The sequence below is a fragment of the Ailuropoda melanoleuca genome, chromosome 5, assembly GCF_002007445.2.
Source record: "Ailuropoda melanoleuca isolate Jingjing chromosome 5, ASM200744v2, whole genome shotgun sequence".
Lineage (NCBI taxonomy): Eukaryota > Metazoa > Chordata > Mammalia > Carnivora > Ursidae > Ailuropoda > Ailuropoda melanoleuca.
The window spans coordinates 105,876,221-105,901,251 of record NC_048222.1 but is presented as its reverse complement, the minus strand read 5'-3'; the positions used below and the strand labels follow the sequence as shown (position 1 = coordinate 105,901,251).

Genomic DNA, 25,031 nt, shown 5'->3' with positions numbered 1-25,031 from the left:
ATATTTTCTCCTTTTAGCTAAAAAAGTAAATTCCTCTAAGTAAACTTTCCACACCAAACCCTGTACACCATTAATTTAAGATGTGCCTTCTGAAAGCTTCCTATCCAATTGAGTACAGTGTTCCAGGGCAAGACAGCATATTTAACAAATGTATCTAGTTTGTCCTGTTTTTTTAAGCACAAACCCATAAAGAAGGGGAAGAATAAGAGAGAAAACAATAGCAGCTAAGTTTTGGAAGGCAGAAAGCAGGTCCACGAGCAGCAATTAAACCACCAGATCCAAGAAAGCTCAATCTTAAGTGGCAGTGGGAGAAGCCAAGAACTAACTAGCTACACAACAGGTTCCCCAAAATGTTTGGCAACTAGTAACACCAGTTTCTCTAGAACTGAAAGTAAAGTGGGGCAGGCAGGGGGAAACCTAAAATAAGTAGGATTGGACCAAAGTGATTTGAAAAGTGGTCAGATACCTGCATGTCTTCCACTACTCCACTTTACTAGGCAATGCCCCTCACCCCTGCCCACTTCTACCTCCACCACTGAAGCCTGAAAAGAGTAAAACAGAAGGTCTTTAGATCAGGGAAATCCCAAGCAACTGAGGACATGGGAAATTTACTGAAAACAAGGAGATTAAGCAACTGTGCTTATAGGATACAAGGTGCTAAGACACCTTCCTTCCATAGCCCCTTTCCTAGTGCCAGATGCCTGACAGCCAGAACTTTTTCCTCCAGAAAGGAGATTAGAATACAATTTCTCTAGGGAGTTTGATCAACCCAACCAATGACCCACTCTTGTCTCCCACAGTAAAACTTAAATTTGACATTACTAAAATGTTTGGAGCTTCCAAGAAGCTTTTTAGTCCCTTATTCAGGGAAGACAAACCAAAACAAACATCTTATTTAAGAAGCAACTTGTAGGGGCGCCTGGGTGGCACAGCGGTTAAGCGTCTGCCTTCAGCTCAGGGCGTGATCCCGGCGTTATGGGATCAAGCCCCACATCAGGCTCCTCCGCTATGAGCCTGCTTCTTCTTCCTCTCCCACTCCCCCTGCTTGTGTTCCCTCTCTCACTGGCTGCCTCTATCTCTGTCAAATAAATAAAATCTTTAAGAAAAAAAAAAAAAAAAAAAAAAAAAGAAGAAGCAACTTGTAGGACACAGAGGCTATTCAGGGGGAAAAAAAACTTAAAAAAAAAATCAGAGCAAGAAGTCAAAGTAACTCATTCATGATACAAGAGACCAAAATGTCACAAATAAGAAACATTCAAAGAACAACCATAAAAAGAACTATTAGAAACTAAAAAGCATGATTTAAAAATCAGTATAAGGGTTAGAAGGTAAAATTGGACTGATCTCCCAGAAAGTAGATAAAAAGGATAAAAAGATGTGAAAGAGAGAGAGAGAGGAAAGATACAAAAGGTAGGAGACCAGTTTGGGAGGTCAATGACTAAAAAGCAGGATTTCCAGGAAGACAAAACAGAGGAGCGAAAATCATCAACAAAGTAATTTAAGAATTTTTCATCTCTCCAACCAAATCAATTGAAGTTTAAGAAAGAATTGAGCTGGGTGCTGGGTGTTCTTTGGTGCAGTTCCTCCACATTTAATTTTAAGTAGAAAACAAATCTAGATCTAAGCCAAACAGAACAGTTTTCACTTAAACTATTAGAATCGTATTAAATTATTAGAATCTTATTTGACTCATCTTTATACTGAGCTGGAGCAAACTGACCCATCTCTCAATAAGGAATACCTTTAAAGAACTCTCATTGGTTAGTCCTCTCCCTAGAAAAACAGAGAAACCAGCAGGTGGCAAAATTATTATTCCGGAGTCTTTAGCACAGATTGCCTCTTAGAATTTCTCACAACATGACAAAGTATGAAATCTGCTCTGACCCATTTAGAACCCCAAAGCTTCATTACAAACATCCCAAAACTGGAAATCTGCAATTCATTAGGAACATGCTGGGATCTAGGGCTTCATGAAGGAGTTGCCTAAATTGTTTGAGGCAGTTGAAAAGAATCTTCTGAATTCCTCCACATTTCTAAAAATAAACAGGAGACTCTGGATAAGCTTAAGATACAGAAAATCAAACAGAGCCTGGGTCCTAGGTTCTTTAATGCTCATCAGTATAAAACATTTTGCACACTACCCAAACTTCTCAAATACAGAGAATTATGTTTCAAAACTGCAAGACATTCCAAGAGGAAATTGTGAAGAGCAAATTTCCATCAGCTAATGATCATATAATTTCACTCCAAAAGAATTTATGCTGATATTTCCATATTATAAATCATAGTAGAAGCCTATAACTTTCTCCCCTTGAAAACATACAATTGGCTATGTTGTACTGGAAACAGTCTAGAAAATGATCATCTCTTATCACCAGAACTATATTCACAACCTGTTCTAAAAGAACCACCCAATCTCTATGTCAAGCTAATTGCCTTAAGTCAATAGGGTAAATTACTAAGGATGGACAAAGTGATGTCTTTATACTTTATCACTTCAAAAGTGTAAACATAACAAGTTTGAGTACATTTTCAGAACTCCAGGGCAGGTTTTTTCATAGCAAATCACAAATACCAACCAGGGGTCTGGAATGATTACTTTGGTGATTCTAACAATCACTATTCGCCTCTGTTCCACTTCACTTAGGAACAGTTGAGAATAATTTCTCTGAATAAGTTCTCTGATCTATCTCGTTGGTCTATCATTAGAATTTGGTCCAATGGACAGAGAACATCAATAGTAAAAAAAAAAAAAGTATAATACTCACATAGATCCTATATATTACCACTTTAAAATCTATATCACATTATTACAGTTAAAATCTGGGATTTTTCGCATGCCTCATTCAGTACAAATATTTCTAGAGATTAAATATGTCTGTGTCCAAGTACACTTTAAAAGTCCATATCTAAACAACATGGATTGTTTAGTGATGGAACTGACTTTTAAAGGAAAGCAACAAAAATAATAGTGTCCCATTCTTTGAAAAATGGCATAATTTTATTTTCTCAAAGGAGTATTGGTCTCTGTTGACAACAGTTGTAACAGCTCAGCATTAACACTAAATGTATTTAATTTGGCAAAATTCTTCAAATTTTAAGTGAAAATTTTTAAGTACCCCAAATAAGTGAATCAACTCACAAGGCTACATGGGGATATAGTTTATAACTGAGTTGGCATGAAGATGCAATGCTACCTAAAATCAGACATTGGCCAGAGGCCTTAATTATCTTCATAGACAAAGTGGTATATTAGTAGGCTCCACTTAATTTTTTTTCCTTCTGAGGCTATTTGCTTTCCTTCCTATAAGGCACAAAACTCTGAGAGCTACCTGACAACATTTTTCCATCTTATAAAAAAGAAAACACTGTTGACAATATATCTCAACATCTCTAAGAAAAAAACTCTATCAATATAATTTTGTCAAATCCTAAAAGAATGTATTTCTTTGGACAAATTTCCGTGACAAAAAAATAAAAAATAAAAAGTACCTTGCAGAATAATTTAAAAGCTTTTTTTAAAAAAATAAATAATTAATACTACTTACCCCAACTGATACTGCTTAGCTACTTACCTTTTGCCTTAGCTCCAATGAAACGTATAGAACAAACACTGCCCCAATATAATAATGATCTCAGTTGCTTGCTAGTACCCAATCCCTATATTCTTCCTTTATTCTTCTTTTAATCTGTAACTATCCAACTTTAAAATTTTGTTTAAAACCAATTCCAAATAAGTCATGAATAACTGAGACAGTTTTCTAGATCCTGACAATCCTGTGGTTATTTCCTTCTTCTCCCATAGGTCTGCCTTCATTAGACACCCAAAGAATTCTAGAATCAGAATATTTCCTTGTGATGATAATTGGCTGTTACTATAGAACTACTTATATCAAGGTGATCCCTTCTGTTCCAGACAAGAATACAGGCTAACTTCCTTGGTGAAGAATACCAAATCTGACCACAGAAAAGAGTAAAGTGCCTCACAGAAGGAAGACTCCACTTTCAACAAGTAAGATTTAAAAGAATCAATAAAAGTTAACTGAAGGATGAACTTTCCTTATTTTTCATTTCTTAAAATATTTAACATCATGTAATAGTATAAAATTACAGTTGTCCATGATGATTAAAACTTCAGTATTTATAAACGTCAGGTATTAAATCACATGAAAAAATTTGATCATTCTCAATGTTGTATTCAAATGCAACAACAAATGCAAAACTATCAAATGTTACACAGTTGCCAGATCTAGAATATTTAAATAACACTCAGGTTATAACGGTTAGCTCAACTTGACTGTGCTTAATAGCAAATGGTTTAAATACTGTGATTTGCATCTTATTTTAATACACACCCCAATGGACTCGAGATGGATACCTTCTTGAGGGTCATTTTTCTCTCTTTCCTGCAACATGAACATCAAACAGCAGTCCTCAATCAGGGGTGAGTTTTACTCCCAGGGTGGGGAAACATTTGGCAATGGCTGGAGACATTGTTGGTTATCACAATCAGGTGTAGTGCAACCAACATCTAGATAGTTACCATGCACAGGACAACTCCCCTGCCCCCATAATTATGCAGCCCCAAATGACTATTCTGTGGAGGCTGAGAAACCCAGCTAAAAGCTCCTATTAGGTGTTATGCCTCAGGTTGCAATAAGGAAGGAGAAAGGAGAACTTGGGCTGACACATAACTCCTTCTATGGTCAGGTTAGCCCTGGAATTTATTCTACATTTTGGCACTCATAGCCCATATCGTAAGTGCTCATTCTAGTCACAACCTTTCATTCAGTCAAGAATCTTATTTATGCCTTTCTAGACCAATGCTAGAAGACTCTTCTGTATAATTAAAATTAAATATAATTTTTAATAAAAGCCCTCACCGTTATGTCTGTTTCTAACAAAAGCTCAAAGAGAAGCTTAAATAGAATACATCTTACCAATCACTAGTTTTTCAATGTCCTCCCTTTAAACCAATTAACTTTTACTCTCCAAATGAAGTTGATTATTCATCTATGATTTTCATGCTTTTATTAGAGTTCTGCCAGTTCTTAGAAACTTCAGCATTGATCACAAAGAAAGATGCTCTAAAATGCAAATCGAATGTCCCCACTATATTAAAAACTGAACAGTGTGACAATAGAAATAACAGAAGTTGAAGTCCTCTGATCAGATTCTTTCTATAAAATATGAAATACTAGACAAATTTTAAGCTATGCCTCAAATTTATATGCTTCCAAGCTATTCAAATATAAAACAAGCACTAACAAATGGGCAACCTTGTCCATTGCAAGGCTAATAAATCAAAATCACCAAGGTAAGTTAACTGCATTTCCAGTGGATGCAGATTTATCATCAGAGACCTGATAATCATGCAACCACTAGAAAAAGCAATGTGTTTTCCGTGACCTTGGTCATAATTCACTACCAACACTGACTTGTAACTTTTCACTATTATGTCACACTGGGCACACTGTAAAAAAGATTTCAGGTTTTGGGGACTTCTGAATGAAGAACATGCATGTGTTCATCTGATTTCTTTTTTACATAAGAACTCAGTATAAAAACTATAAACATCAGATACCTGAAAAATAGAACAGTGGATAAGAACACTGCAGAAAAGCAGGACTTAAATGCCTTGGAATGTTTCTGAAAATGAAAGGCTGGCTAGTAGTTTGAGTTAGTCCAAATGCAGAAGCCCCCAAACTTTCACTTTTTCAGCAATTACTATCTCTCTTACATCTGGCAATTTCTTTTAGTTGAATTCCCCACACCAAACTGGTAATAAAGCAAGCAAGAATGTCATCAAGGTTGAAATAAAGTCAGAGAAGCTTTCAAGCATTCCATTCTTTAAGTAGTTTTATTTTGATCTCCACAAGTGGAGAAAGGCCTGGCTGCCACAAATGTTTCTAAGAGACAGAAAGTGGTTAAGAGATGCTGATCTCTTTCTAGGCTTTTCAGAGATTAATCAAAAGTATAGCAAATCCCTTCAAGAACACAAGATGGAGGAAACAGGGAATAAGTTGTTACAATATTGGGCAACAAATCAAGGTAATATATTTACCAAACTTGCACCTTGGCTTCTAAGCTTAGAATGAGAGAGAACAGAAATGATGAGCTTTAAAAAAAAAAAAAAAAAGGTATTTAAATAGAGAGGTTTTTGTTGTGTTTCGTTTTGTTTGCTTTTTGTCTTAGGACAACAGACCAAGTATCCAGAGGATAAAATGAAGAGCTACACTATTTGAAGAGTTGCTTAAATTTGAAAGCCTGAATTGGGACCCTGATTGGAATTCTTGCTGGATGCATAACTTCAGGCTAGCTTGTAATCACTCAGAGACACTGGATTTTGCTGTTGTTTGTTTCATTTTAATTTTGATTTTGGTCTTAAGCTATAAAATGGATATTATAAAATCTATCTTTCCAAAGGATTATATGGGCCAATATATGTAAACACTCTAAACACGTGTAATGTAAGAAAGTGTACGGTGTTATTAACTCACTCTAAACATATGTAATGTAAGAAAGTATATGGTGTTATTAACACTCTACAAAGTTAATTATGGATCTCTGTGTCAAAAGACAAAAAGCAAAGACAGAAGGTGGGCAGGAGCCAGCATATTGGGTCCTACAAGCCTTGCTGGCCCTAAGTTCTGATGAGGGCCCAGAGAGCAACCGCCATGGAGCTTTTCTGACTGCTGGGTAGGAAATGAATCTATTGGAAAACTCAAGATTCCAACACTAGTAGCTAATATGCCAGCCATAAGAATCCAGTTAAGGTGGTTTTATCATTAGCTATTAGTATTCTCATTTTACAGCTGCAGGAACTAAAGGTCAAAGAAATTTAAGAAGTTGCCAAGGTTACAGGCAGCAAATTGGAGGCATGGAACCTAGAGATGTACTAGAAACAAAAGCAAGCCAAGAGTAAGCATCAGTGGGCATACAGTGGATTTTATTCATAATGAGTCCTGAATGCTGGCTTCCCATAAAGAGCTTGCAAGGTGGGGCTAACCATTCTTCTAGACACACCTTCCCTTTAGCACCTTACTTTCCCTCACTGGATCAGTATCTGATTCTCCAAGCAGGGGTTTAGGATAAGACCAAAGTTTTAGCAAGGAAGTAAAGATGAACAGCAGAATCAGGTTCCAGGAGAGTCAAGCTTGAATAAGTGGGATGGCCAAAGCAAGTATACAACACCAAGACAATATCTGAAATTGTTTTTGTTCCTTTCCCATAATATCTGAGAATGGAAAGAATTAAGACTGAAAAAGCCAATTTTCACTTCAGCAGGAAGAGCAACCACAAGGTCTGGAAACCTCAGGCAAAGCTCACAAATCAGGAATAAATACACTTGGGTATGAATTAGAAAACCAGAAGCAAAAGCAGAAAGTGAAAAAGTCCAGACAGTTTGCCCTGAACAGGGGGATTCAGACACACTGATGAGTGGAGAAGAGTCAACACCCTGGAGGTCAGCTCTCAGCCAGTAGGTAATGGAAGGCCATGGATTCTGCTCCAGTCTCCTATTCTTAGGAAGCACTCTGCACCCTTCTCAGAGGTTCAGATGGAAGAGTGCCCCCACTGCCTATAGCAGCAACCTTAATAACACATCCTTATATTGTTGGGTTTTTTCCTCTTTCTCTGCCCCACTGTCTCCACTCTTATTCTACAGTGTCTCAAATAAGGTAAGAAATTTCTGTCTAGATGTCCCCTGAGACCATAATTTCTGCTGGTAGAAAAAATTTTTTATAAAAGAGACCATAACTCCTATTTTGCCAAGCCCCATTCCTTGGTATGATAGACCTGTAGGGTCTGCAGAAAGTTAGCAGAAAGGGAAAGAAAACCCCACCATCATCTACCCTGTCCCAGAGGAAGGCACACTGCTCTGGGTGACTCAAGATCACTGTAAATGATATCAGAGCCCAGGCCCAATACGGTTAGCGTACATACTCTACTTGGCATTGCATTGACTAGCAGATAAAAAAGAGGGAATCACTGTGGCTTCTTTGGTAATCCTGCAATCTGTGTATTACTGCAATAAAATAGAATCTGGGGTTCTATTGCAATAACAGGACCTTTCTTGGAGAGGGAAGGCCTTCTCAAAATTGGCAAGCCCTTGGATAGGAAATTCTTTTGGGACAAACACGAGGGAGACTGGCAAAATAGAGGCACTGGAGGGGAAGGAGGAAAATATATACAGATCTGTTCTCAGGATCACTGCAAATGCCATCAAGAGTCCAGGCCTAATACCTCCCAGTTTGCAGAAAGTCAAGGTGGAGAGAATGAACCGGAATAAGAGTCATATCAGAAAGCTTCCTCTGAGCTTGCTTTACCTTGGCCTTCTGCTGAGTGGTGGTAGACCCTCTCCTCTAGGTATAATAGGCACCCCTAAGTGCTGTTCAATAGCAGCGGCAGACTTGGCAGAAGGGAGAGGAGATGGATAGACTTTGTCAGGTCAAGGAAAACTCTACCTCCTTAAAATCGTCCAGCCAGAGGATTTCCTCACAGTCTGAACTCTGGCATCTGGGATTCTGCAAAAGAATACTGGCTTGGCATCTCGGATCTCCTAAGTATACCTGCTGCAAACATATTCTGTATATAACTTTATAATTTCTTCAAAAGCAATGAGTATTTGTTATCAAATTTTTAAGCATTTTAAACTATACTTATCAAATCCTTTATTACATTTGCAGTAATTTATAAAGATATATATGGTAAAAGGACAAAAATGAGAGGAAATCAGTGTAGAAGGTAAAATGGAAGACAATAAGATAAAACAAATGTAATAGATAAACCACCAGCTAGTCTAATATTTTTAAGGGAGAAAGGGAATATCCACAAAATTAGGGATAAGTAATAATAATATAAACATTTATGGAGTGTTGATAAATGCCACCATTCTAAAGCACTCTTCACATATATTGCCTCATTTCATCTTTACCACAACCTTACGAGGTAGGAACCACTTTTTTCACCATTTTATAGTTGGAGAGGCACGAGAAATAAAGTAGTTTACCTGAGGTCACACAGCTTATAAACAGAGAAGCTAGGATTCAAGTCCAAGCAGTGTGGCCCCTATGTCCATATTCTCATCTATTAACATGCTGTCTGCTGACCCAGAAAGGGAAGGAGTCAGAAACACAAAGATTTTGAAAAAAAAGTTTAAGAGACTATTTTGAACACTACCATGCTAAAAATTTGAAAACCTGGGGATATTCTTACAGGAAAATGCACACTACTAAAATTGACCACATAAAAGAGAAAAAAAACTAAAACCATGGGGAAAATATGAGGAAGTTGTCACAGACCTAGATTCAAAAAACTGTCAGACCAGCACTTTCTTGCATTAATTATTTCAATTTTTCAAGGAAGATATAATTAAGGTATTATTTCAAAAATTCCAGATTATAGAAAAAAGAAAAAAGGTATGTAAATTTATTTTCTGAATCAGGGATAAACTTGGGGGGCACCTGGGTGGCTCAGTCAGTTAAGCATCTGCCTTTGGCTCAGGTCATGATCCCAGGGTCCTGGGATGGAGTCCAGCATCGGGCTCCCTGCTCAGCAGGGAGTCTGCATCTCCCTCTCCCTCTATCCTTCCACCTGCTCCTGCTCTCTCTCTCTCAAATAAATAAAATCTTAAAAAAAAAAAACCTTGGTATCAAAACCTAACAAAAAGATGACAAAGGCAGAAAACAGTGTGTCAGTTTTGCTTAGAAATATAAACACAGGGAGCACCTGGGTGGCTCAGTCGTTAAGCGTCTGCCTTCTGCTCAGGGCGTGATCCCAGAGTCCTGGGATTGAGCCCCACATCAGGCTCATCGCTGGGAGCCTGCTTCTTCCTATCCCACTCCCCCTGCCTGTGTTCCCTCTCTCTCTCTGTGTTTCTCTCTCTGTCAAATAAATAAATAAAATCTAAAAGAAAAGAAAAGAAAAGAAAAGAAAAGAAAAGAAAAGAAAAGAAAAGAAAGAAAAAAAAAGAAAAGAAAAGAAAAGAAAAGAAAAGAAAAAAGAAAAGAAAAAAAGAGAAAAGAAAAGAAAAGAAATATAAACACAGGCCTCTTATGTAAAATATTAAAAATTCATATCCAGGGGCACCTGGATGGCTCAGTTGGTTAAGCATCTGCCCTCAGCTCAGGTCATGATCTCAGGTCCTGGGATCCAGTCCCACATGGGTCTGCTCAGCAGGGAGCCTGCTTCTCCCTTTCCCTCTGCCCCACCCCCTGCTCATGCTCTCTTTCTCTCCCTCTCAAGTAAATATATAAAATATTTTAAAAAAAGAAAAAAAATTATATCCAGCAACTTACTTACAAATAGCATCAAAAACATGTAGTCTTTATACTAAGAGTGCAAAAAATGTGAAACAGTAGGCTATTATCAATAAAAATCATTTTAGTACAAGACTAAATAAGAATAACAATTGGGTCATTCCAATAGATCCTGAAAAATGCATTTCAAAAAAAATTGACATATACAATGATACACTGTTTAAGCTTTTATTAAAGATAGAAATTCCTTCAACATGATCAAAACATTTTCAAATAAACACAAAAACAAATATCCTTAATAATGAAGCACTAGACTCATTCTCGTAAGAGATGGAAGTGATCAAATCTTCTCTTATTCTATTGTAAACATATAAAATGGAGGAGAACAGAAAATCTAGGTATATTTACACATAGTGGGGAACTAAGTGGAAGATAAAAAGACAATTTCAAATAAGTGGGAAAGAATGAATTATAAAACAAATATAACTGTGACAATTACCCTCTATTTAGAAAAAAAAAGAAATACTACCTCACACCATAATACACAAAAATAAATTCCAGAAGCAAGAAAGTTTTATGTGTTAAATCCAATAGCATATTTTAAAAACTACAATATTGGAGTGCCTGGCTGGCTCAGTCAGTGGAGCCTGCAACTCAACCTCTGGGTTGTGAGTCTGGGCCCCATGTTGAGTATAGAAATTCCTTAAAAATAAAATCTTAGGAAAAAAATTTTAAATAATAAAAACTACAATATTTTTATCTTGAGACTGTTCTTTCTAGCGTGCACTGAAATTGAGAAATCATAAAGGAAAATATTAAAAGATTTTACATGCAGGGGTGCATGGGTGGCTCAGTAGGTTAAGCGCCCAACTGCTGATTTCAGCTCAGGTCATGATTTCAGGGTTGTTAGATCCAGCCCTGCATCAGGCTCTACACTGGGCATGGAGCCTGCTTAAGATTCTCTCTCTCTCTCTCTCCCCCTGCACCTCCCTATTCCCTCTCCTTCTCCCTCTCTAAAAAAAAATTTTTTTTACATGTAAAAATTACAACTTCTGTTCAAGAAAATACACCATAAACAAAATTTAAAAACAAACAGAAATTATTGGGGAAAATATTTGTAGTACACATGATAAAGGATTAATATCTTTAACCAATAAAGTACTTTAAATTTAAAAAGATGAACACTATAGTTTAAACTTAAAGACATAAAGAGACAATTCATGCAAGAAAAGCAAATGAACAATAAGTAAAAGAAAAGATATTCGATCTCATTAATGATCAAAACATAATGATTAAAACAATAAGCGGGGGTGCCTGGGTGGCTCAGTCATTAAGCGTCTGCCTTCGGCTCAGGGCGTGATCCCAGAGTTCTGAGACCCAGCCCCACATCAGGCTCCCCTGCTGGGAGCCTGCTTCTTCCTCTCCCCCTCCCTCTGCCTGTGTTCCCTCTCTCACTGGCTGTCTCTCTGTCTGTCAAATAAATAAATAAAATCTTTAAATAAATAAATAAATAAATAATAAAAATAAGTAAATAAAACAATAAGCTGATAATCACCTATCTGTAAAAAGTCAATACGATAGTCAATGCACAGTGTTGATGGGGAAGGTTATAGGCTGATAATGGGCATGTAAATTTGTACAACCTTTCTGGAAAGAAATCTGGCAATCTGTATTAAATACAAAAATGTGCATGCCTTCAAACGTGGCAGGGGCACCTGGGTGGCTCAGTCGTTAAGTGTCTGCCTTCGGCTCAGGGCGTGATCCCGGAGTTCTGGGATCAAGCCCCACGTCAGGCTCTTCCGCTGGGAGGCTGCTTCTTCCTCTCCCACTCCCCCTGCTTGTATTCCCTCTCTCACTGGCTGTCTCTATCTCTCAAATAAATAAATAAAATCTTTAAAAAAAAAAAAGTGGCAATTCTGCTAGGACTGTTTCTAAGGAACTAATCTAACAAGCATTCAATGAATTATATACAAAGGTATTTCTGAAGAATTACTTAAAACAATGGCTTTTTAAATTTAATTTGTTCCCAGCTTTCCTGAGATATTGACATATCACATACATAAGTTTGAGTATGTTGATCGTTCAGTATGATGATTGGATACATGTATATATTGCAAAATGATTACCACAATAAGATTAGTTAACATGTCCCTCTTTATTCCTTTACATAATTATAATTCTCGTGTGTGTGTGTGTGTGTGTGTGTGTGTGTGGTGACAACATTAAGATCTATTCCTTTAAAAATTTTCAAGTATATAATACAGTATTGTTAATTATCATCATCATGCTCTACCAAAAATGGCATATTTAACACAACATAAATGTCCCTCAATTCATTGGTCAAATTATAGTGTTTCCATAGTATGAAATGTCATTCATTTGTTTAGAAAATAAAGTGGATCCAAATTTAGAAATTTGTTCATGACAGACTTGATTAAAGTAGGCTAGGAAATAATTATTAATAATATAATACATTTTATATGTAACTAAATGCATTTTTTTAAAGTCTGGAACTGTGTAACCAAGAAGAAGAAAAGAGCTTGGAAGAATATAAACCAAGGTTTATGTAAGCATGGTTGTCTATAAATGATTGGATTATGAATATATTTTGTTTTCTTCCTTTTGTTTCCATAATTCCTAATTTGTCTTTAATAAATGTGTTTTGACCTTGTAATAATTATTTAAGTTTCTTACAATGAAAGAACCTAGATTAAAATACCAACCTATTTTAATAGACCCAGAAACATTAATTACAGAAAACCAATCTGTTTTTATAGCAGAATACTGGGGGGGGGGAGGGGATTGCTATTATAGCAAAATACACCTACCTTCCTAGTATTTTTTACATTTAGAATAATTGATTAGTCACTTATAAAAATATAAAATCAAGGGACGCAGTTAATACAAAATACTTAACCTAGCCCTTATAATTTTAGGTTTTTTCCAAAGTAGAATTATAAGTTTCTTCACACAGCAACTTGTTTTTCAAGTGACATGGGTCACTCAGTGTTGGTGTCCACCATATGCTGTTGACTGGCTGACTCGTGTTCTACCAATGTAGAAAAGCATCATTATCTGCTGACACACTAAAATATGAGGGCAAATTAATTATTTACTGGATGAACTATAATTACAGAAAATAAAAATAAACAGGGGGAAAATAAAGGATCCTAAAATTGACCATATCAAGAATTGTGTATAAATGTGGAAAACAATAGGTTTTTCTGTTCACAGATAATAGCTGGATACCTCTGCAATCAATTTTTAAAGTCCCAAATCGTGTTCTGGAATCACTCAATATCAAAACAAATTTGTTATTTTAGTCTCCACACTCATTGAGTCTTTCTCCAAAGAAGCTGCCAAACCCAGCACCAGCTGGCCCCTTGGGAACAAAATGAGGCTAACCACAGATATTTCTTTTTAAACTCAAAATAGATATTAAAAAGACAGCGTTGAACTAATCAAACCTGTTAATCTAAACTAATCTAAATTAATCTAATAAAGGTTTACCATCAAGAGAGTTTGAATTGTACAGTGAGTATTTAAAAATTTCCGTTTTCTTCTCCATAAATCCTTATCTCTTTTAAGAGTTCTGGTTTTTCTTAAACATTAATTGTAGATAAGGGGCCCAGCAATCTCCCGCTCCCTTCTGCCTGGCTCTCCTCCTGTTATCAGAGGGGTTCTTGGAAGCATTAGTGAAACCTGGATAAAAACAGACGTAGTAGCCTAGCTTGCCGTACACGAGCTTCCTTACTTATCTTGCCACTTCTTACCTATCTTGCTGGACTCCGTCTACAATGAAATTTACAGAGATTCAACTTAATAGAGAGAAAATAGTAAAAGTTTATGATTGCTAGAAAGCTAGGGAGAATATCAATTGGCCCAACCACTCCACACAGCAACACACAGCAGCACTCTTTAAAATCTTCATGCCCTTTGAGCTGGTAATTCCCCAGAACTATTTATATTCAACTAGGCCCAGCACAGCATTATTTGAGGCATAATACACTCATTCTTTTGCCATATCTTTTCTTTGATCAGGTGGTACTCTCATCCCAAATATACTTACTCATCCAGAAACAACAATGTTAGATCCACAGTAGACTGAGCAATGCTTCAGCCTAGTGATCTCCTATGATCCTCAAATCAGAGTGTCAGGGGTTGTTTGGAAATGTGGAGAATGCTTCATGGTCCTGGTGGGTGGGGCCAGGGATACTACAGGGCTGCAATGCCTGGGCTAATTCCACATAACAAAGAATTGTCCTGCCCAAAGTGCTCGTAGTAGTAGAAGCTGGTATTCTGCCCAGAACCTCTCTTCAAGCCCAATCCCCCCGTGGCTGGGAATACTGTCTGCTTATGGTTCACAGCTATGCTCCTCACTGGGCATTGCTCAAAGTTACTGCACCTCCCAGGAGGAACCCGTAGGTAATATCTGGCAGATAAAGGCATGCAAAGGCCTGCTAACACTTGGGACAATTCCACTGGGCCTTTCTTTCTCTGTGGCTCCCTGTAGGAGTGGCTGAGACCTCAGGGCCATCCTACCGCAATTCGGCTTCTCCTTCTGCCCCATCCTGCCATCCTAACTTCTTCCCAGGAGTGTCTTTTGCAAACATCTACCAGTAAATCTTGTGCACTGAAGTCTCCCTCTCAGAGTCTGCCTGCACAAAACCTGATTTATGATAATCCCCACTGAGATACACTGCTTTAGTTCATCTCCTTATTTTCTGGATGAGTAAAGAAGGGTCTAGAAAGGGTAAAAATCATGTTCAAAGCACAGAAGTGGCTAGCTCAGCACTCACTGCACATACTACACATTGAAAACTGAGAAACTTGAGAAATTGGGAGAGAACAGAAAGAGAAGGAAAAAATATGTTAAAATCTTTACTGTGGGTGGGGCACCTGGCTGGCTCAGTCAGAAGAGTGTGTGACTCTTGATCTCAGGGTCATGAGTTCGAGCCCCACGATGAGTGTACAGATTACTTAAAAAAATGTTTTTAATCTAAAAAAAATCTTTATTGTGGGAAATCTTAAACAAGAATTTTAAAAAGCAATTAGATTTAACTATATGGAGGGGCTCAGTTGGTTAAGCATCCAACTCTTGATTTCAGCTCAGGTCATGATCTCAGGGTCCTGAGACTGAGCCCCACTTTGGGCTCAGTTTTCAGCAGGGAGTCTGCTTGAGAGTCTTTCTCTCTCCCTCTGCCCTCCCCACCCCTACACACTCTCTCTCTAAATAAATAAATCTTTAAAAAAAATACTTAGATTTAACTATATGGAGAAATGCTTAATAATGATAGAGTCTGAGAATCAATATTACTAATTCACCGCAATAACAGAAATCAAAAGAAGACTGCCCAATATCTCAGTTTGGGGAAAACTATTTACCGAATTCCCTAACTATTATCAGTCTGCCTGAACTATTCATATTTAGTGTGCATAACTGTTATGGAGCCAAAAAATAATAATTAGAAATTTTCCTCTTAAAAGGAAACAGCTGGAAAGATATGGAGAATATCCACTGAGGTGAGAGTGAAAAAACATGAACGGTAAATCAAATCCCCTTCATATCCAACTCTTATTCCTCTTTCCTCCAAAAATGTAGCTAGTTCTAGACACCCACTATCCACCAAAAAAAAAAAAAAAAAGTCTTTGATATCCTCAGTGCTCTCTTCTAAGCCCTCTGTCAATCTTGAAAGACATGTCCCTACCATAGCCAATTCCTCCACTCCTATTTTAACATAGTTTTTAAGTATGGCATTAAAATATTTTCACCCTGCAACTTTTATACTTACAACATCTTTGCTCCATTCCCAGTGAAGAAATTTCCCCTATTATCTTCAAGAATCATGTAGACAGAATGACAATTACTGCTTAAAGTTCCAGTCATAGCCTAACAATTACCTGCTAACCCCCACAAAAAAAGAAAAACAAAACATACAGGTTTTGAAAGATCTTTTTTAATGTAAACCCATACCTGGAATGCAACTAAGTTGAAAATTACTAAGATTTTTTATTTTTTGAATAAAAGAAAAAATCTCTATCACATACATTTTTAATTTTCTCAGAATCAAATTTAAAAGGCATTTAGGGGCGCCTGGGTGGCACAGCGGTTAAGCGTCTGCCTTCGGCTCAGGGCGTGATCCCGGCGTTGTGGGATCGAGCCCCACATCAGGCTCCTCTGCTGTGAGCCTGCTTCTTCCTCTCCCACTCCCCCTGCTTGTGTTCCCTCTCTCGCTGGCTGTCTCTATCTCTGTCAAATAAATAATAAAAAATCTTTAAAAAAATAAAAAATAAAAAATAAAAGGCATTTAAAGGTATTTCAAAAGGCAGGAAATAGGGGCACCTGGCTGGCTTAGTCAGTTAAACGTCCAACTCTTGATTTTGGCTCGGGTCATGATCTCAGGGTCCTCAGATCGAGCTCCACGTGGGGCCCCACAGTGGGCATGGAGCCTGCCTAAGATTCTCTCTCTCCCTCTGCCCCTCCCCCCCCACACGCACACGCTCCCTCTCTCTCACACAGATAAATAAATAAATAGCCAGGAAATAAAGCACATTGAATGAATAGAATTACTACCAAAGCCAATATGACCAAAATAATTGTCCTCAAACCTTCATTTGAAAAGAATTTGATATTTTAGTGCAAAAACTCACAGAAGTCCTTGTGTTTAACTAAGCATCTCAAAAGATTGTGCCAAATATTTAACATTTATTTTAAAACATTTTGAATGGTACTTTTACCATATACATGTCCCAAAATAATCCTGAAAATGGTATTTTTTCTAACATATAATAAAAAACTTCCTGGCTTTCAAAGTCTGAGAGGCAGCATGCATAATATACTAGATTCCTATTTATTAGCTCATGATATAAAAAGAATTTTGTCCAATAGCTTCAGGGAAAATTACTAACTAGAATTTACTATTAATAATGTTCTCATTGTCTTGGTCATCTACATGAAGTACAAAAGGAAGCAGTCAGATTTACTCTTTAAAGTTGAAAAATGACAGGAGTTATTGCCAGCCCCCACTCTGTCACATACACTCTGGTTTTTCATCAAAGAGCACCAAGATATTATTGTAGTCATCCTCTGACTCAATGGCCATACTCTCTTCATATTGCATAGAACAATCATATGTTTAATTAAATCGGGGAAAAGTAATAAGCATTCTACGTTAGGGGGTTAGCAATATGGGCCTCCTCCCGTGTGAAACATGTCCCAGTTAATAGCTCAGTTGACAATTCAAAGGCTAAACCAGAAAAGTCAGGACAGCTTGACTTTGTTGGTTTCCCAATTGTACAGCTTGCAATCTCTCCATTTCATCGAGGTAGCAGGGCACCATAACAGGAACAGATTGCTCCATCAGCAGAACAAAAACTGAACTGACAGCAGCTTTCTCCAAAACTGTGACTGTTTTCCAAATGTGCACGCTCTAGTTAGGGCTAAGGTTATTTATTCAAATGCTAATAGAAATTACTGTGGCCACTAGCTTTCTAAGTTGAATTTAGAAACCATTGCTTTTCTCTCCTGCCTAAAAGATCTGGTTACATTCCTAGATCTTTTTCCTGGCGGTTAGGTTCTGAACCAAATATCCTCTTGTATTTGTGCAAAATTGCGATCTGATGTTGATCAGTGTTTAGCTTGGCATCGTTCCACAACACTCATATAGTTAGAAAATAACTTCTTTGATATCCTCATAATTATGATTTAGTTCTTCTCTCCTAGGTCACTTTTAAGACCAGTTCTAAGATGAAAGCAACAAAAAAACTGCAAACTTTTGGATCATGGAAACAGCTTTCTGATAGATATTCTTTGTTAAATCTCTGTTAAATCATCCCTGGCTTTCCACTGTCCTTGTGATAAAATCAAAACTACTTAATTTATCTTACAAGCTCTCCACCATCTGCCTTCTGTTACTCTTCCAAGGCCTCATTTTCCCCTTGAACTCTAGCCTCAGCTTCAGGAAACTTCTTCCCATTCCCACCATATTCCTTCCTTCCTTGGAATCTGCACATACTCTTCTCTCCACTAAACACTCTTGCTGGAAGTACCCCCACCCCTTTTGGCTGCCTACCTCCCTTCTCAGCCTAGTTCTCTCTCTCTCTCTGATATGTGTGTGTGTGTGTGTGTGTGTGTGTGTGTGTGTGTGTGTATGTATATACATATATATGGAATTTATATATATTTATGGAATTAATCAATTTCTGAAAGAATCAGTGATGCCATCACAAGACTAACCTGTCTCAAAACATCTCTCTTCCTAAACATTGTTGTAAGGATGTAAATACAAATTTTCAGAGAATTAACGAAGAATTATTTGCAGCTAATCAATTTAGTACAGTTAATAATATGATGTGCTTTGTAAATATGTCAGGCAGAAAATAAAGCTCCAAGGTAAGAAATGGGGCCTGGATAGGGAGCCCCCTTAGAGCCTTGATCATCTATATTAGCACTATCAAACAGAGGACCACAGACTGGTGCTTGTCTGTGAACTTTTTGCTATAGGATAGTGAGGAGATAGGAGCTTGCACTAGAATGTAAATCAACACATTGCTTCCTTCATTGAGAAAGTCTTGCTGCCAAAAAAAAAAAAAGCTGAATTAAACAGTGTGTTTAGTGACTTTGCAACCCCTGACTATAGCAAAATCTGAAGGTCCTAGAAAGAAGAACTAAACATAATAGAAAGAACCATAAAAGCATGAATAAACTTACTAAATAAAAGTTTTATGTCTGTCAATTCTACTTAATGCCAGGCTTTAAATTACATCCATAACTGCATTCCTTGTTTACTCTTACCTCTGACACACTAGACCTAGCTACGATACTAACTAGGTAAATGAGGAAAAGTTTCTTAATTCAGAAAATATCAGTAAGACATTATTTTACCACTCCACCATCCCCAGGTAGCTTTGGAAATACTGAGAATTTTTTATTGTCACAACTGAAACTGGGCCGGGGTTGGGGGGATTGTTGGTTGATGGACTATTAGCATTTAAGTGGATAGAGACCAGGGGTAAATGCCATACAAAGCACAACACTGTACTTCACCAAACAAAAAACCATCCAGTCCAAAATGCTACTATTGTTGAAGCTAAGAAACTTTGCACACTAGAAAGTCTCTAAACTCCCCTTCATCTCTCACATTCTCTGATTCTTTATTTTGATGTTCGCAAGAATTGTATTGTATTAGTGACCTAATGACAGCGGGCAAAAGTGACTTCTTCATCTAATGTCAGTTTCTGCAGTGAAATATATTTAGGCTATAAAGAGAATAGGATAATATAACTTCAGTATACATTCAAAAACTGAAATAGTTATAATGCTTAGCAAACTTCCATAATGCTATTTATTCTAATGAATAAAAAAAAATAACAAAGGGGAAAACTGCCAGAAACTTCTGCCTAAAATGACTTAATTTTCTCTATCAGCTATTTGTTTAATCCAGCTATATAAGAAGCTGAAAAACATTAAGAAACCTAGATTCAGTCAGCACCTCTGTCCTGATCTATTACAAAGCCTTAAGCAGGGTTCTACACTCCAGGCTTTAGTTTTTGTTTTTACTGGAAAACAGAGATACTACTTAAAGGTTAAAACCAAGAATGTTTGGCACAAAAATAACATGGTTTGTCATATTCCTTGAGGCCTTTGTTTAAACTTTTCCATAGTCAAAAAAATAACTACCATAAGTAAGTTTTACTCTGACATTCTTATGAATACCCTGCACTCTAAATAGAATGACTATTCCTTTTAGATATATTTTATAGTGTATGGTAAATTTTCCTTTTTTATTAAGTTTAAACACTATGTTCAAAAGAACATATATCTTCTTGCATATAAAAATTATTTCCTGATGATTTCTAGTGCCTGCTTGCTTAATGATATCATTGCGTCTGTAAGATTCACCAGACGTCAGATTTAGAGCCACTATGCTTTGGTGAAAGACCAAAGATTCTCACAAAGGATGTCAGTCGTGCCCCTGGAATTACACCCTTCTATTTGATCTGTTCCAGCTTTCTCAGCTGGCACGTGCATACTTGAAAAGAGAAAAAAAAAAAAAAAAGAAACCTCAAGTTCCCAGGATGGTCTTTTGTCTTTAGTCCTTTTTTGCAGAGAGAAGTAATCTTGTCTCTGCAGCTCTCACTATAGTTTTGTTGAGTGTTTCCAAAAGCACTTATCCCTAAATACTTGGATACTGCTCTTAAGTGTTCTTCAAAGTCATTAGATCTTTTATATTCACAGCCATAAACAGATAGGGTTTTGTAAGCCTTATATAAATATTAATGACTACATGCTAAGCATCAAATGCAAAATGGGCAATCAGGATTTTTATTTAAATTTAAAGGTGCAGGCTAGAAATGTCAAGCCAATAAGCAAAAACCGCAGACTAGATCTCAAAACGCAATGTGGATAACTGGAACAGTAACAGATAAGTTTCCAAGTGTATCAGAATGAGTAATGAAATCCAAATAAAATAATACTGAGATACTTACAAAACAATAACCTTGTTTTGACCTATTAACAGAATGTATTTTACAGCAAAGTCTCTGACGCCCCAGCTCTGCCTAGCCTATGAGATACGTAACTTAAACTCTGCACATTTTGATTTCCTTATCTGTAAAACAGGATTCTAAAAGTACTTACATCATAGAGTTAGTGTAAGTATTGAATGAGTCCACATGTTAATGTGTTTGCCCAGTGCCTGACACAGAGCATGCAGTTGATATACATTAACATTATTCAGGAAAATGATACAGAAATTACTCAAAGATCTAGATCAGGGGTTGGCAAACTACAGCCTTGCTCACAAGCCAAGTCCAGCTTGCCACCTGATTTTGTAAACAGTTTTCTTGGAACACAGCCATGCCCCATTCATTTATGTATTGTCTAGGGCTGCTTTTACCCAACTACAGCAAAGTTGAATCCTTGTGACAGAGACCAAATGGCCTGCAAAGTCTAAAATATTTATTCTTTAGACCTTACTATGTCTAAGGATCTATTGCTCTAAAAAAAAATGACAATGAACATGCTGATAATCATCAAGAAACTGCACACAAGTCCCCTCTGCTTACACAAGCCCAAAGCTTTTTGGAAGTTCTACCGCTAAAGGGTTTTGATTTGAAAGGGGAAGCAGGAATGGGACTGGTGAGGAAGACAGAACAAGGACATCCTACACAGAAAAGGGCAAAAAGGTTTTCTTCTTCTAATACTGGATTCTTGATATTGAAAGCCATTGTCATGGCTGTTGTCTCTTTTAAGGATTTAAAATAAGACCATTTTGAAAGTGTCCTTTAGAAACTACATAGAGTTGTGGTTAAGAGCACAAACACTGGAGCCAGGTTACTTGGGTTCAAATTCTGGTTCTACCATTAACTAGCTGCGTGACCTCGGCAAATTAATCAACCTCTCTGCCGTTAAGGATTAAATAAATTACTAAAAGCACCTCCTACTTAACATCCATAGTCCATTCCTAAAATTGAACGCTGTATTGCACAAGTGCTTACCAGACTGCATTATTTTTAAATGAGAAAATCCCTATGTGTGTCCCATCTCACACACCCCACGCATTATACACACCTACACAACAACTATGTCCTGACTCCACAATATCCAGTTATATACAACACTAACCTTTCTCTGGGCATCCCAGTCCTAACTAGGGCTTCTGGCACAATGCTGTCACCTTCCTAAAAAGCAACTAAAGTGGTAAAACTGCCCATTCATAATTATCAAAGTATCATTTTAGAATTTAGATGTTTAAAACATCTTTCTGATCACTAAACATCAATAAGTTGTTTTTAAGAACAGTTGGCTTTGTACGAAATAACATCTTCTTTTCCATTTAATTGCTTTTCTCGGTTGCTCTATTTCACTATTTTCTTCAACACTCTCTCATTGCACAGTTTTAGGTAAAACAAGGCCTCGATACAAAAGGCACTGTGGAAAATTTGTTCAGGACCAGAACACAATGACAGGGTCACACTGTGCACGAGGCGGTGAGGCCCCTCCTGGAACCTGCAGCATCCTAGATGCCCAACATTTTGGCTGTTCAAGACGTCTGCTCAAAACTGATTTTCCATCACTTTGGATTAACTCCAGACTTTTTCTGCACATTCTTTTGTTTAAAATGTGAGTTTTGTAAATATAACGTTTTCCCATATAAACACTGCCTGAGAAGTATACCACTCCACCAGGTTTAAGTATTAAAAACCAAACCATACGATCTCAAACCACCCCACGCCCCCAACCCTCTCCCAAGCCCTCCTGCAACCTGGGTGCGCTCCCCGGAGAGTCCTGACGCTCAGCTAGACAGCGCCCTGGACCTCCTGGGCGTTGGGTGCCTTCAGCTTCCGGTCTGACCAAGCCCCGCCCCCAGCAGGGGCCTCCTCCCTTCCTTCCTTCCCTCCCTCCCCCACCGTGGACCTCCACTCCAGCGGCTCTCTCCCCGGGGTGGGGCGGGGCGTGTGATGGCGCTTCCCAGAGCTCACTCAGGCCAGCACCCGCGGCTGAGGCTTCAAGGCCTTGACAGAGTTCCTGCAAACACGGGACAGTGCTCTCAGGGCATAAATCAGTTCCTCTCGAGGCAAAGAAGCGTCCCCAAGCCTTTAAAAAGGGACACAGCTGCACCTAAAACTGTGGCCATTGCCAAACCCCGGATGTAGCCTTGGTTTACGGAGATTTCAGAGATCTCGTCACCAATTTACGAAGTAGGCCGGTTAGCTCCGAAGGTTTTGCAGGTCTGTAGCCTCTTATTCTGTGGCCCAAGGACCACTAGAAAATGGTTGCATAGAATCTAGGTAACCCGCTGGAAACCACAGAGCTGTATGTCTGGATACGTCACAGCTCCACCTCTGGATTCCCTCTTCTGGCTACACACTCGAGGGCAGCTTCCCCGCGCCGACTCCCTCAGGCACGATTGGATTTGCTACCCCCCCCCCGGGGGGCCATGTAGGAAGAGATGACCAGAGAAGCTGCTGCAGGAACATTCTGGTGCCTTCCAGCTCTGTGATGCTTTGTTCTCCACCTGTGGTCATAAAGAAAGCCAACTCAAAGTAGGTTAGTAAATGCTTTATTCCTTGTCTTACTAAGAACCCTAGCCCAGGAGACAGTCTTTCAGATTGCTCGCAAGAACTGCTCCGAAGCTTGTTCACTACAAGGGATTATAGATATTAAAAGGGGATCGGGGATATATGCGCTTGCAAGCAGTTCTCCAGATACTTGTGCATCACAAGGTGTAATTTGTTACCCTTGCAAAAATTAAGATTTTCTGATTTCCATAGGGACAGGAGAAAGACCCTTAATGTAATCGAACCAAAGGAGAGTTCATCCACCCCATGCCCCCTTAGCAATAAAAGAAAAACAACACAACACAACAAAAAGCCAGTTTTTGACCCAGAGCTTTTGCGGTGAAGAAGGACAGGCCATGTACTGGTGTGGTACCACCCAGGGGAACTGGGAGCTAAGGCTCAAAAGTTCCTAACTCGGAGATGCCTTAAAAGTGAGGGTTTTTAAGCGCAAACTTGGGGGCAGGAGTCTTCTGAGAAGGTGGACACTTAATTAGAGGTCCGTGAAGTCATGTTAACAGATACTTGTTTCTGGTGTCTCTCTGTCTGGTCCCACAGAGGTTGGTTCCATCTCAAAAGACTTGGAATCTGAAAACTATCTATGTCCTTATGTTAGAGATTTCATTAGGTGCATCTGGCACCTGTATGTTCAGGATCCTGCTGACCAACTGCCTGGACATGTTCAGACTAACTACTTGTATGTGTGTAAACTAGTGGGATTGCATTTCTTTATGTTCCTTTGAATGATAAACAAGCATTCCTACCTCCTGGGCCTGGGTCTACATATTCCCTGGCAGTCCAGCTATGCCTGGGGATGATATGACCTCAAGTGTTCATTCTTCCATTTGAAATAATAAGATGGATGCTCGTTTCATTAGTCCTTTTTTTAAAAAATTAAATTCAATTAATCAACATAGAGTGTATTGCTAGATTCAGAGGTAGAGTTCATTGATTCATCAGTTGCACACAGCACCCAGTGCTCATTACATCATGTGTCCTCCTTCATGCCCATCACCCAGTTATTGCATCCCCCTACCCACCTCCCCTCCAGCAACCCTCAGTTTGTTTCCTGTAGTTAAGAGTCTTTTACTGTTTGTCTCCCTCTCTGTTTTCCTCTTATTTTATTTTTCCCTTCCTTCCCCTATGATCCTCTGTTTTGTTTCTTAAATTCCTCATATGAGTAAAGCCATATGATTGTTGTCTTTCTCTGGTTGACTTATTTTGCTCAGCATAATGCCCTCTAGTTCCATCCATGTCATTGCAAATGGTAAGATTTCTTTTTTTTTTTTTTTGATGAATGAATAATATTCCATTGTGTATATATATACCACATCTTCTTTATCCATTTATCTGTCAGTGGACATCTGGGCTCTTTCCATAGTTTGGCTATTGTGCACATTGTGCTATAAACATTTCATTAGGTCATCTTAATACATTATGTTTCTATCCCATCACATTGTTTAAAAATATCTTGCATGTCTCTGCTTAACTGGTTTTGGTTCTTCCCATTTTTTATTTCTCCTTGAGGTCATTTCATACAATCACAGGAGGCTGACATCACTCACCTGCTGCGGTTTTAGTGGACATGCCTCAGTGACCAACTCCTCAGTGATAGTAGAGTTGGGAGAACAGACCCCTTTTCTCATTGCTCTGGGTACTCCATGTTCCATTTTTTCAGAGTATATTCTCAGTCCCCCCTCCCACATCCCGCCT

General features: G+C 38.1%; 1 protein-coding gene across 1 annotated transcript in view; it reads right to left on the bottom strand.

Moving 5' to 3' along the window:
- Nucleotides 1–21,494, bottom strand: part of IQCM (IQ motif containing M) — a 452,018-nt gene extending 430,524 nt beyond the window's left edge. The window contains 1 exon segment of the mRNA XM_034661734.1: nt 21,327–21,494. Coding sequence (XP_034517625.1) covers nt 21,327–21,494 — 168 coding nt within the window.
- Between the last annotated feature and the right edge of the window lie 3,537 nt (nt 21,495–25,031).